The sequence below is a fragment of the Juglans microcarpa x Juglans regia genome, unplaced genomic scaffold, assembly GCF_004785595.1.
Source record: "Juglans microcarpa x Juglans regia isolate MS1-56 unplaced genomic scaffold, Jm3101_v1.0 JmScfU0028, whole genome shotgun sequence".
Lineage (NCBI taxonomy): Eukaryota > Viridiplantae > Streptophyta > Magnoliopsida > Fagales > Juglandaceae > Juglans > Juglans microcarpa x Juglans regia.
This window is the reverse complement of record NW_024475772.1, coordinates 23,501-36,222: the sequence shown is the minus strand read 5'-3', so window position 1 is coordinate 36,222 and position 12,722 is coordinate 23,501. Positions and strand designations below refer to the sequence as shown.

The 12,722-nt window shown below is 36.6% G+C and overlaps 2 protein-coding genes across 4 annotated transcripts; both read left to right on the top strand.

Annotated features, from left to right (window-relative positions):
• The first annotated feature begins 3,049 nt into the window (after positions 1-3,049).
• Positions 3,050-4,258, top strand: LOC121245470 (protein SIEVE ELEMENT OCCLUSION B-like). The gene is made up of 3 exons (XM_041143544.1): positions 3,050-3,270; positions 3,521-3,625; positions 3,797-4,258. Exons 1-3 carry the CDS (start codon positions 3,085-3,087, stop codon positions 4,256-4,258), a joined length of 753 nt encoding a protein of 250 aa, XP_040999478.1. The 5' UTR covers positions 3,050-3,084.
• A 69-nt stretch (positions 4,259-4,327) lies between these two features.
• LOC121245469 lies at positions 4,328-6,407 on the top strand. 3 transcript variants are annotated; one of them, XM_041143543.1, is made up of 4 exons: positions 4,328-4,538; positions 4,706-4,782; positions 5,038-5,508; positions 5,837-6,407. In XM_041143543.1, exons 1-4 carry the CDS (start codon positions 4,481-4,483, stop codon positions 6,152-6,154), a joined length of 924 nt encoding a protein of 307 aa, XP_040999477.1. In that variant the 5' UTR covers positions 4,328-4,480; the 3' UTR covers positions 6,155-6,407. The 3 variants fall into 3 exon arrangements, with proteins under 3 accessions (XP_040999477.1, XP_040999475.1, XP_040999476.1); XM_041143541.1 differs by having other exon boundaries at positions 4,329-4,538; positions 4,706-4,821; XM_041143542.1 differs by having other exon boundaries at positions 4,329-4,606; positions 4,638-4,821.
• Positions 6,408-12,722: the final 6,315 nt, after the last annotated feature.

The window sequence follows — 12,722 nt, the reverse complement described above, 5'->3', positions numbered from 1 at the left end:
TTTTCTTTTTCTTGACGACCGCACAATTGAAGAAGAGCGCGAGAAAGCAAAGAAACCCCACCTCTGAAATAAAACTACAACAAGACCTTTTTATTCTAGTACCTACTTTTTGGGTCTCTCATATTTTGTCTTTATCTATACTTTTTTGTCATTGTTAAGCTGTTTCATTCTCTTTTCCTTCTTAATATCGTCTTCGTCGTCGCCTTCTTCTTCTTCCGTAGACGAGAATGACTATGGTAATGACAGTTCCAGCGAAAGAAGAGCAGGAGATTTGGGTAATCTCTTTCGCGTAGCATTAGGAAAAATAAATACTACACTAGTTATGTAATAATTGTTTTGTGAATTCTAGTGTTAAAAATAAATAAATAAATAAAAATTGGGTTCAACTTGGAACCAGAAATCAAAAAATCTAGATTCAAACTCGGTCTGACCTAGGCTAACCTGTCCTGGTCTACCCAATTTTTGACCGAGAACCCAAATGAATAGCGCTATTTGTAATGTCTCAATAGAAAGTCCAAACCACATTGATTATACTCTAAAATGATTAATCAATGTACAATTAAACAAACCTCATTGTAAGTTAGAACATTATAAAGAGTAATAACTTCTCATTCCTAATTAATGTGAGATCTCATACACCACTTATACTTATCACTTATCATTCAATATAGGGTTGAAAACCGAAGATATTGATGCAATTTCGGTCCAACACCAAAACTGCACCGATAAGGAAAAATGTCTAAATCTCGACCAAAACTAACCAGTGAAGGGGAGAAAACCATCAATGTTGCTCTCGATGTAAATCTAGTCAGTTTGCTAGTGTATTCGATGGCACAATGAGAGAGAGAACGGAGAGAACGTCAACGACTGCGCCTGTTGTCTACCATGAAATCATTATGGGTTAGCTACTCCGACTAGCACTCGAACACAATAATCACAGATTCACAAACACCATTGATTGACAAAGTTTGAAGAGGAACTTACAAAGAGGAATGAAGAGGAAACAGAGGAATTTATGGAGGAAATCTTTCTGTCTGTCAAGATTCACAAACACCTGTTGTCCTTCATGAAATCTTTCTCTAGAGTGTATGAAGAGGAACTTACGGAGGAAACAGGGATCGTAACTGTGCTACGTGAGAGAGAGAGAGGAATGAGAAAAAAGAAGGTCAGGAGTGAGAAAGTGAAAGAGAGAAATGAGATCAGGAGAAATGAGAGAGGGGAGGTTTATTCAAACCCTAATTCCAAACAACTCTGTTTAAACCAAACATCGTTGTTTCATTTAAATGTTTTTTTCTAAACGATACATTTGAAATGATGCCATTTCACTTAAGTGAAACAACGCCGTCATTTTACTTAAATATATATATATATATATATTATATATTATATCGGCTGGTTCGGTAGTTTGAACTTGGTTCAATCTGAAATCGAATCGGCCGTGTCAGTTTCGTCAAATTCCCACTGGCTGCCAGTCCGTTCCTAAATCTGGCAGCCGGTTTCCGTCAACGACAGTTGGTCTAGCAGTTCCTATACGCCCCTAATTCAATATGGGGTATCATATGTAAAATAATAAGATGATCATAATTTATTTTAGTCGCTAACTTAAAGATAACTACTACCGGCCATTACATAACGGATACATGAGGACAATTACTTGAAAGTACTACTTGTGCTTGCCTATGCCAGTTACTTCTTGAGCTTATCTTCCACCCAATGCCACGTCAATTCACTTCCATTGCATACCTCAGTCACGTGATCGACTTTTTCCAATGCACAAGACCCTTTCAAGAAAATATCATCTCAAAATCTTACTTGAATTTGAGGCTTTAAGCGGGATAGAGAGTGACATATAAAATGGGTCATATAATATTTATTGTTCATTTTATATATGTTAATGTTGGAAATATTTATACGAAAAATAATAAATATTGTAAGGTCCATAGTCTATTTTATATGTCACTCACTCTCTCGCTTAATGCCTTAATTTTGGACAAGAATTTGAGGTAATCTTTCAAATATGATGATGTCATCACTTGGGCCACATGTGTTACACTGGCAAGGTGTGGAGATGCAGTGGGACGTGAAGCTCACACAAGGCCGTCTTGAGGACTGCGCATGATGAGCCTCATGCACCAATAATTTTCTAACGATTTCTCAGTATATAAACAGACTGATGGTTAGGGAGAAGCGTGGGGTGGTGTGTTTCTGCATGGTTTTTCGTCATGGGAAGGTAGCAAATCAAGCATGAGTTCAAAGTAGAGAAAAATAAAACTATAAAAAACTTATAAACATTGGGGAGAGGGAAGAACTCTTTTTCAGTGAGAAAAAGTAGAAGATCAGAAGTATTATTAATGTAATGCGTAAGACATACTTGATAAAAAAAAAAAAAAAAATTACAATCTAATGGATTACAATAAACCACGTTAGTGCATAAAATTTACTGTATAAGGCCATTTATTGTAAAGCAAATATTTCCCAAAGCACAAATGGTAGATTAGAGTACTGTCTATGAGGTGTTTCCAAGAGACAGGAGTGTTGAGGAGAGCAGAGTAAAATGCATGGTTGTAATCTTTATTCAAGTAGTTAAATGTCCAGTCTTTCTTATTCAAGTCAACTATTCACATGATTTAGCTCTGGTGTAGAACAAAGTCTCGCGATAAGCTGCGCAAACAAGGGAGATCGAGTTTAATTAATGCTTCAAGCTAGATATTTAAAAGGAAAATACTTTAATCACAAAATGATTATTTAAAAATAAAGTCACAAAATAATCATGATGTATACATTAAATTGTAAATTTATTTTATTATAAAATAAATCTAAAAGTTCTATGAAATTACATCAATTTTTGAGTTTATTTTATATTATCTCTTTGTATCTGAAGTAATTCTCAATTTATAAATGGTTCACCCGAGAAAGAAAAAAAAAACAAAAACAAAAACTCTTCTCTTGCGACCTTATTCCCGTTCTTATTGCTATAAATAGGCCACGCTATTGCACTATTAATGACACGATCAAACTTATCTCCTTTTTCCCAAACCTGAATTTCTAACCTACGTCTCAGTGTGCTTCGTAACAGACAATACTATGGCCAACCATGAGATCCTTTTACCAGAAAATGTAGAGCAAACCATGAATGGTGTACTGCTCCTTATAAACGTGCCATCCATGTCTGATGATTCTCTCCAAAATCGTGATCGTTTACAACACTTTTTCTTCGACGTCAAAAGAATTCTTGACCTTTCGTTCCGTATGGTTGACAATGTTTTACTGGTATATATATGTAACTCCGACGTACAATTCATATTTTTAATTTATATGCCTTTTTTTTTCGCATTTCTTTTCCCTTCTAACCCCATGCATTTTAACTTCTAGTACTCCAAATTTAGGATCCGAACACGATTAAAATCTGAAACATTTGCATTCTTTAAGTGGACAGACATATATGACATTTTTTTTTAATTAAGTGAGGCAGCAGATTATGCGTTTCTGTTTTTAATTTCTCAAGTATATCTGTTAATAGGGTACTGATCCTCCTCATCGGGACCCGGAGAGACAGGATTTGGAGGGCTACAGCTACAACAGTTCTGATGATCTACTGGGCAAACTCCTGCAAATTTCGTCCGAGGTAATTCCAACAAAATGCACTTTGTTTTCTTCACCCCTAGAAGTTTTTTTGCAAAATGGCCACCGTTTTTCTTTACCTTTTACCTACCTCAATCCCCAGAAGTCTCGAAAGTGATCATTTTACTGTCTAGTTATAATTATCTCAACATTTTCCCATTATGTGTAATGTCAGCTGTCTGCATGCAAGGCTCCTGGTGGGGGAAATGAACTCAAAACAACAATTTCCATACTAAACAAGCTCTCAAGATGTTCATGGGTTGAGAAGGCAGTGCTGGTAATTGCGGCTTTTGCTTTGGACTATGGAGATTTCTGGGGTCTTGCGCAGTTAGATGACTCTCTGGACCATCTGGCCAAGTCAGTGGGAATCACAAACCGTGTACCTGCCATGCTAAAACGCCCAGACCTTAAAAAATGCCAGAAAGTGATTGAGGTGCGCAAGTTGATCGAGAGCACGTTGGAAGTAATAATAAACATTGTAGTGTTGGAAGAGATATCTGAGTTGGCGGAAAAGTACTACAGAAATACACTTGCAACGGCAAGTTTGGCAAAATGCATCCCAGTGCATGTCTTTTGGGCTATCATAACTGTTGTTGCTTGCGCGACTCAAATGTATTGCCTCGGCAGTGATGAGTAAGTTCTTTGTCCGCACTTGACATGCATGTACGTGCGTGCTGTATATGCTGATCTTAAGATGTGATCCGCCATCCATGTCACACATCATAGCAGCTTGTGCTTGTAGGTCTCCAAAAGGGGAGTAAAAATAACGTAATATTAGACCTTTTTAACCTAGTGCAAATGACCATGGTTGCCTAATTTCAGGGAGAAGACACTGGAACTATCGCCCTTGTCTGAGAAGATGAACAGAACCCGGAACATACGAGAGACGCAGCAAGAAGAATTCGAACAACAAAGAGGTTAGCCATTACGCTGATTTCGTACGTCCTTGAGGAAACAGTATTACCTTGAACCCGTTGCACAAACTATATATATATATATATAATATATATATATATATATATGTAATGTCTTAAACATGGGCTACAATGCTAGCTGACCATGCAAATATCCTTGTTAACTACAGAGGAAGTGGACAAATATTGGAAAACGACGGAACTTCCACAAATACCTACAAAAATTGTGGAGGCTTTCAAGGCAATGGTTGGGAGTTGTATTATTCACGGTTCTACCAAAAAATTGGTTAGCACTTGTATTATTCACCTTTTATTTTAAATTAAAGGCCAAGTCTGATGCAAAGTAATTTTATTAATGGGATAACTGAAAAATAGCAATTAATACTACCTACAAAATCTATTGTTACTACTTCGTTTAAAATATGTGCAGTAGTGATCACCCTAATCAGTTTAACATTATTTATTTGACTCATTTCTAGTTTTAACTGTTTTGCAAAACCAGCTGAGTATCGATGTGCTGAAAAATAAGAATGTTTTATTGTTCATTTCGGACGTCATGGACATCTCCGTTGAAGAAATCTCGATTTTAAAGCTCATTTTTGATGGGATAAGAGATAAGGATGAACCGTATAAAATTGTATGGATCCCAATAGTGGAGCATTGGACCGATGACGTGCAAGCGAAATTCGACATGTTGCAGTCCAAAATGCCGTGGTACATTTTGCAGGGTTTTCCACCAACAGTAGCAGACATCCAGATCATGAAGAATGAATATTGCAGCTTAAAGAATAAGCCTATTGTCGTGGTGATAAACCCACAAGGGGAGGTGGTGCATCCAAATGCTCTCCGCATGATTCGGCTATTCGGAATGAAGGTCTTCCCTTTCACGAAGGGAGATGAAGATGCGATAATGCCTAAAGGATTTCATTTTCAATCTAAGGGGTACGACACGCCGAGCAGTGGCCCGAGGCAGGTAAAGTTGTTTTCGAAACTCTAAATACATGCATACGTACACAAATGAAATTAGATGGTGAGGGGGTTTGGCATGAGACATACATACACATCAACTTTTTCATCTCTCACTCAGTTTATTTCATCTAATCATTAAAATTTTTTTAAACTTTTAAAAAAAATACAACAAACGTACAATTCGACTCTAACAATATTTTAACATCTTATCTCAACTCACTATCCAAACAAACCAACCTTAGCTATCATATATGTTGTTTTAAACAGAATCCATGCATAGTGTACTTTCCAACACAATTTTAGGTTTGACATCTCTTGTTCAAAATCATCAGGATAACAAGAATTACACTTTCAAGTGCTATGGAATTGCCAACACCTTGGAGGCAGAATTTACTCATCATTTAAATATAATTCGTCCGTATCTGGCTTCAAATAGTGATCAGGACATTCGGATAAATATGAATTTGATTCAACAAAGTAACAGTACTGGACGGGTTGAGCTCTGCAAAGGTACTCATGGCGAGATACTAGTAGTCGGTGATCAGGGGACAAATATTTTGAATGTCTTGGAAAATTTTGAGCAGTGGAAAGCAGATGTGAAAGATTTTGGCTTCGATCATTCTTTCATGCTTTGCTACCGAAGGCTTTAAAGGCGCCTACGTACGAACCAGGAAATGGACATCTCAATCGTTAATTATGTTGGAAAGATCCTGATCTAGTGTATGATGTTTTTTTCGTTTGCATGCAGTTGTTATTGTAACCATTCCGCCACTTATGTTAGGAAGATTGATATGCAATATGCATCACATCTTGACTACGTACGTTGGTAATAAGCAGTGGCCAATGTTATGGAATGGATCCATGTAGTTTTTTAATGTTCTTGTACGTGTGGCAATTTTAGAAGCTTTTCATGCTTTAAACTTTGCATGTTTTGTTTGTACGATTCTTCTCTAATTCCACAATTTTAGTTACGAGCTCAACGCTCCTTAATTATTAAGGAGATTGGAACCACAAGTGAATTAATTGGTAGTGTCAGCTCGTACGTTGTAGGGAGAATTTAATAAATATAATAAATTTATTTGCATGACCGTTAGTTTTCAAATAATCAAAGGAAAACTAAACGTGAGCAATGGATCTGATTGACCAAAAACTAAAAAGTAAACATGCAATGAAAAAAAAATATGAGATGTGTCGGTGGCTCACTAATTTAGACTCTTTCGTGTTAATTAATGCAAACAAGTGGTGGGTAGGAATTTGCTTTTCTCCTCTCTCTCGGGAATCATTTTCCAGTTATTAATTTTCTTTGCATCAACAGAAAATAATTAAATGAATACCATGACTGTTACACCCGTACCCGGATGGGGTCGGAGATAATTTTCAAAGATTCCATACACATAAATTCATCTATTTCTACCAAATATACATCAATGAAGTGATTCAACAAATAAATCAACAACTTCTCAAGTCTTAATAAAAGTGTCAACATCCCAATAAATCAAATCCATAGAATAAATCAAATCTACTAAATAAAAGTCTCCAATAATCTTTGTACTTATCCACTACACTCAACAATCTTGTCCCATTATTCTAAATCCTCAATTGAAACATTTACATCCACTGAAAATATTATAGAGATAAACAGTGAGTTATTAACGACTATTAAGCAGAGATAATATATACTAGTATGTAAACATGAACATTTATAAAATTCAGAATGTAGAACAAAATAATTTTAGTTTTAGGAAGCAAAATCAACATATTATCAAAATATCAGAGCGACAATTCAAAACATTCATATTCGAAAATCCTTTGGCATAGCATAACTACATCATAAATATATCTTATCATATCAAAATAGATTTCATGTTTAAATCTCGTGGTAGGGTTGTGCAATCTGTGGATAGCTAAGCAGAACATTAATCACTGTCACCAAAATGTTGTGCACTCAAACCGAGGTCACTACTATAACTTGTTGCAGGGTCAGAGGCCACTACTATTACTCGTGGTTGGGCCAGAAGACACTATTATTACTTGTGGCAGAGCCATATATCAGAGCAAAACATATTCGTACCATCATAATCCCAGAATCAGAATGATCGGATCAGAGTCATAAAAAGAATTAGATACATAATTAGAATGTTTTGTCAAAGGTTTTCAGATGCCACATTATATCAAAACAAAGTACTGAACAGAATTATATCATCTTCACTTAATCAAAACAAAATCCAGAGTATCTTCACATAATATGCACAAATTTTTAGTTTCATATTTGCTCGTTTTGCACAGTTCAGAAACAAAATTCTAAAAGTTTGCTTATGACAAAAATAATTTTCTTTTTTATACCAATTTCATGAGTAATACAGAATAAATATATGAGCATGTTTCAATTTTTTTTCATAACAAAACATGTATATTTTTTCAAAATTAACCTCAGTCATTCCTTTCAATTTACAACTTAATAAAAGAATTATACCAAATTCAATTAAGGTAAACAGTGAGAACTCGTTTAGTAAGAGAGACTCAAATCAAATTTAAAGTATTTAAAACAAAATTTAAAATCATATTATATACTACGGAAATTAGTTGTAAAATTAGCTCATTTGGGTATAGAAACTATCTTACCTCATCTCATTTTATCTCATTATTACAACTTTCCTAAATTTTCATACAAAATATAATAAAAAATTTAATTTTTTCAAATTCTAAAATAATAATAATATTAAAAAAATAATATTTTATTTAATTCATCTAAAATATATCATTTTATCTCACTATCCAAACCAAAGACGATCTAATTTAACTTCGTTAAGTATTTTCTGTGTAAGTTCTTATACTAAAAATATATACCACAGAAAGTAAGTTTAATATAAAATAAGTTAATATAAAAATCAGGCATAACATCGAACCAGGCAAGTCACAAGGGCGTTTTGGGGTTTAAACATAAAGATGCCTGGACTTTTTGGGAAGGCCAAAAATAAAAGGAGTCTGAAAATCACCCCTCCAGACCAAACCGTGTAACAGGGAGGAGAGTTCCATATCGAGGGAGGGACAGAGAGCGGCGAACTGATGGCTGGGCTGAGGACGAAGGTGGTGACCGCAGCGGCAAAGGACTGAGAGAGATAGAGAGAGTGGTGGCTTAGGTGAAAAGATGGTAGTGAGTGCTCCCGATGGGGAACTGCACTCTTTTGGCGAGAGGAAACAGGGGCCTCTTGGACATGCGATGGTGGCTTGGGGTTCACGGTGCGGGGTGGTGGTGGTGGTGTGGAGTTCCCGGCGTTGGAAGACTATTGGTGTGGGAGGCGTGAGGCAGTGGTCCTCCGCTTGGATGCTTGAGACGAAGCTAAGGATTGACAGCAGCGAGGGGTTGCGAAACCGTTCGACGTGGGGTCTTACTTTGGTCGTGCTCTATTTTGAGGATTAAAAACAGATAATTCGTTTTGGTTTATAGAGGGTGTGCAAGGCAGTGGAGTAGGTGGGGCTTTTCCACGGTGGCTTTACTCGGGACGATGGGATGTGGGGCACAACTGTGGTGTTTTTGTTCTGGCCGTTGACTGTGGGGGAAGAAACTGAGTAGGCTTTGTTTGGCTTATGGCGGTGACGGATGGTACAACACAGACAGAAAAATATAAGAAAGAGTGGCGAGAGAAAGGGAAACCAAAGAAAATCTGATGGGGTTGAGAGAATTTGTGAGAGTGAGGAGAGTGGGCGGAGTAAAATGGGGAGAGAAGCGACAGGATAGAGAGAAACACGAGGAGAAAACCGTCGAAAAAAGAATAGGTAAAAGAGAGGAGAAAGTTACTCCCCAAAAAGACGCCATTTTACAGGCGGGTGGGCTTCTCTGCGGGACTGGGTGTTACAATGTCTAAGAGGAAATACAAAGTTATCAAATCCTAAACAATCTATAATATTTCTCATGACTACTGTTTAAAAGTCTTTCAAGAAAACAGATTAATACCTCGTACTAGCCTTATCAATCAATTCTAATGATGATCATTACCCTGCAAGTCTTTTTAATCCCCAATAAGACATTCTACTCACTACTATTTGTGAAAAAAGAATTAGAGAGGGAACTATCCAACCCATGTGACATTCCAGTCTAATTAATGTCAACTTCCAGTCTAATTTGCACCACCTTGTAATACCCCCGATCCCAGAAGTCCATGGAGTTAGTTTCAGTCACCTAGAATCATCTCCCAACAACATCATATATATATATATATATATATTCCAAATTCTCTACAAAATAAAAAACTTAATGTTCCAAATCAAATATCCCAATATAATAAATATAAGACACCACAAAAGGGTGGTTTGGATACCAATACCAAAACTATCTCATCTCATCTAATCATTATAAATTTTTAATTCAAAATTTATAATTCAAAATTTTCAAATACCAAAATCAAAATAATATTTTAATAATATTTTATTCAACTTTTAAGTTTCATCTCAACTCAACTCGTCTCATCTCATCTCATCCCAACTCACTATCTAAAAAGTTTCAAAACATCCTAATAAACCAAGTCAATGGAACAAAAAAAATCTACTGAATACAATCTCTAGTCATCCAAGTACCTTCTTTGTACTAAATCCACAATGCTTACATAACCTTACCCATGCTTCATATTCTTAATCCACAGTTGAAAGATTCAAAACATCTAAAAATACTATGGTGTGAGCTATCAACAACTTACTAAGCAGAGAACATATACTAGTATGTAAACATGAGCATTTACAGAACTCAAAATGTAGAACAAAACATTTTTATTTTCAGAACATAGAACCAAAACATGTTATCAAAATATCAGAGTGACATATCAAAACATTCATATTAAAAAATTTTTTGGCATAGCATAGTTGAGCATCATATCATAACAGAATTTTATGTTTAACCTTCGTGGTAGGATTGTGACGGCCAACCGAGCAAAACCAGAATGTGAAATATTCTCCTTATTATTCAAAACCCTGAGTGTGCACACATGAAAGACCACGCACAAAATCATTTTGCTTCCAAAATGGGTATACCAAAAACATAAAAATTGGTACCAAGTGAACAGATGCCACAATTTTACACTGATGGTAAGGCTAGAATAGAACAAAAACAAAATCTCATGCCAAAGGTTTTTAGAGATCACATCATATCATAAAGAGTAAAAAACATATTCTGAACACAATAGATATAGATCATCGTCATATAATTATGAACAAATTTTTATATTCGCTCTTTTTGCACGGTTTAGAAACAATGCCAAAAATAACTTATGTCTACACCAGTCATGACAGAAAAATATTTTTCTCTTCTTATAGAGATAAATGAGTAATGCAAATAAATGACCGAGATTGTATTCAAGTTTTATTTTCATAACAAAATATGCATATTTTTCATAAATCAACCTCATTCCAATCGTTTTATGCAAAATTTAATATAGGAATCCCATTTATCTGAACTTTTTATGTGGCGCCCCCGACCCCATGTATGGAAACTCGGGAATCGAGACGCTCGGATGATGACAATATGGTCACGCATCCCAACAATTGTGCCAAGTGAGTGTACATACAACAGTGTATAATGAATAACGCAGCGGATAATTTAAGTAAGTCAACTAAGTACCATAATTTTTAATACAAATTTACATAAGTAAAACGTTTAAAAAGAGTTATACAGTTATCTCGAAAAAATATAATACAAGGCCAAATACATGAACAAGTGATCTCATATCACTCCTCAGCGGAACCGAATCCTCAGTCTCACCCTCAGCTTCACCTGCATCAAAATCTGCATTACCATAAAACGGTACCGCATGTAAGTAAAATCCAAACAACCCTCGAGAATAAAAATGTATTAATGCAACCAACAATTATACATGCATATGATAAAATATGCATTAGCCCCAAAATGTAATGTTCCTTGAAAATGAATATTTTCCAACACACGCCAAAATCCCATTTGGCCCAAAATATTTCCATAAAAATATTTTCCCGTCATTTTTCTAGAAAATGGCCCAAATCAATAATCCAGCATTTTCCTAGAAAATAGTCCAAAACAAAAAATCCATTTTAATTGTATGCACCATGATCTCCTCGAGGGATTATCCACACACCTTGGCTCCCTTCGTCACACCATAGGTAACGACCATGCGAGTGACTTCATAATGAGCGATGCCCAGTTCCGTGCCCAACACGTTCGTGGCCAAGCATCCTATAACCCCCGCTAGCAGAGGGGCCACGAAGTCGGCATGAGAGCATTACCATCCCGTCCGATCCCGTTGTCACCCAACGACAACCTAGGGGATATCACTCAGTATATTCTGCTCCCGAGTGACTAGAAGAGCTCCACCGAAATAATACTCCATCTTGACTTGGGGTCGTGATACACACGCACCCAAAATCTATTTCTCACATGAAAATCTAGTTTTCATAAAATACACATGAACATACGTGCAAATATACAATGCACATGAAACGACACAATATCCAACAATCAACAAATCACAACTCACTACAACTCCATTCTCCAATCCATCCAACCCCCTTATTACTCGGACTCAGTCCGGCACAACCAACTAGATCATAATAAAAATGGATTAGTGTAAAAATACATTTAAATCATGAAAGTCATTTGAAAAAATACTTACAGCGCTATAATATAATTTTCAAAAGATCATAGAGGTACTAGAAGTGGCTGCACAACAACGTAATAGTGCAAAATGCACTATGGCCATGGGTCTCAAAATGTTAGTTTTTGAACAGGGATAAATGAAGACTTGAGATTACTAGGAAATGGCTTAGGGATGTCAGTGAAGCTAATACTGGTGGTGGTTGGCCGTGGGTGGCAGCGTAGAGGGCGGTTGGAGTCTAAAAAGCCCAAAACAAAAATAGAGTTGGATGGATTTCACCGGTGGCAGATCAGAGTTGAGGATGGGTGGGTTAGGAAGCTAGGGGTAGTTGGCGATGTGGTGAAGAAATGGTGGCCAATGGCAGCGCTGCGGCGGCACGCGAACACAAGAGGTACCGTGGCTTGATGTCGTGCATGGGGCCTCACGGTGGCGCAAGAGGGGCTAGAAACCCGACAGGGGTGGTCGCCGGCTAGAGGGGAAGAGGTTGGGAGGGGCGGTGACGACCACGATGGAGAATGGCAGCACTGGGTGGAGGACGATACAATGGACGGGAAGAGAGAGAGGGGCTCACACGCAAAAGAGAATATAGAGAGGAGAAAAA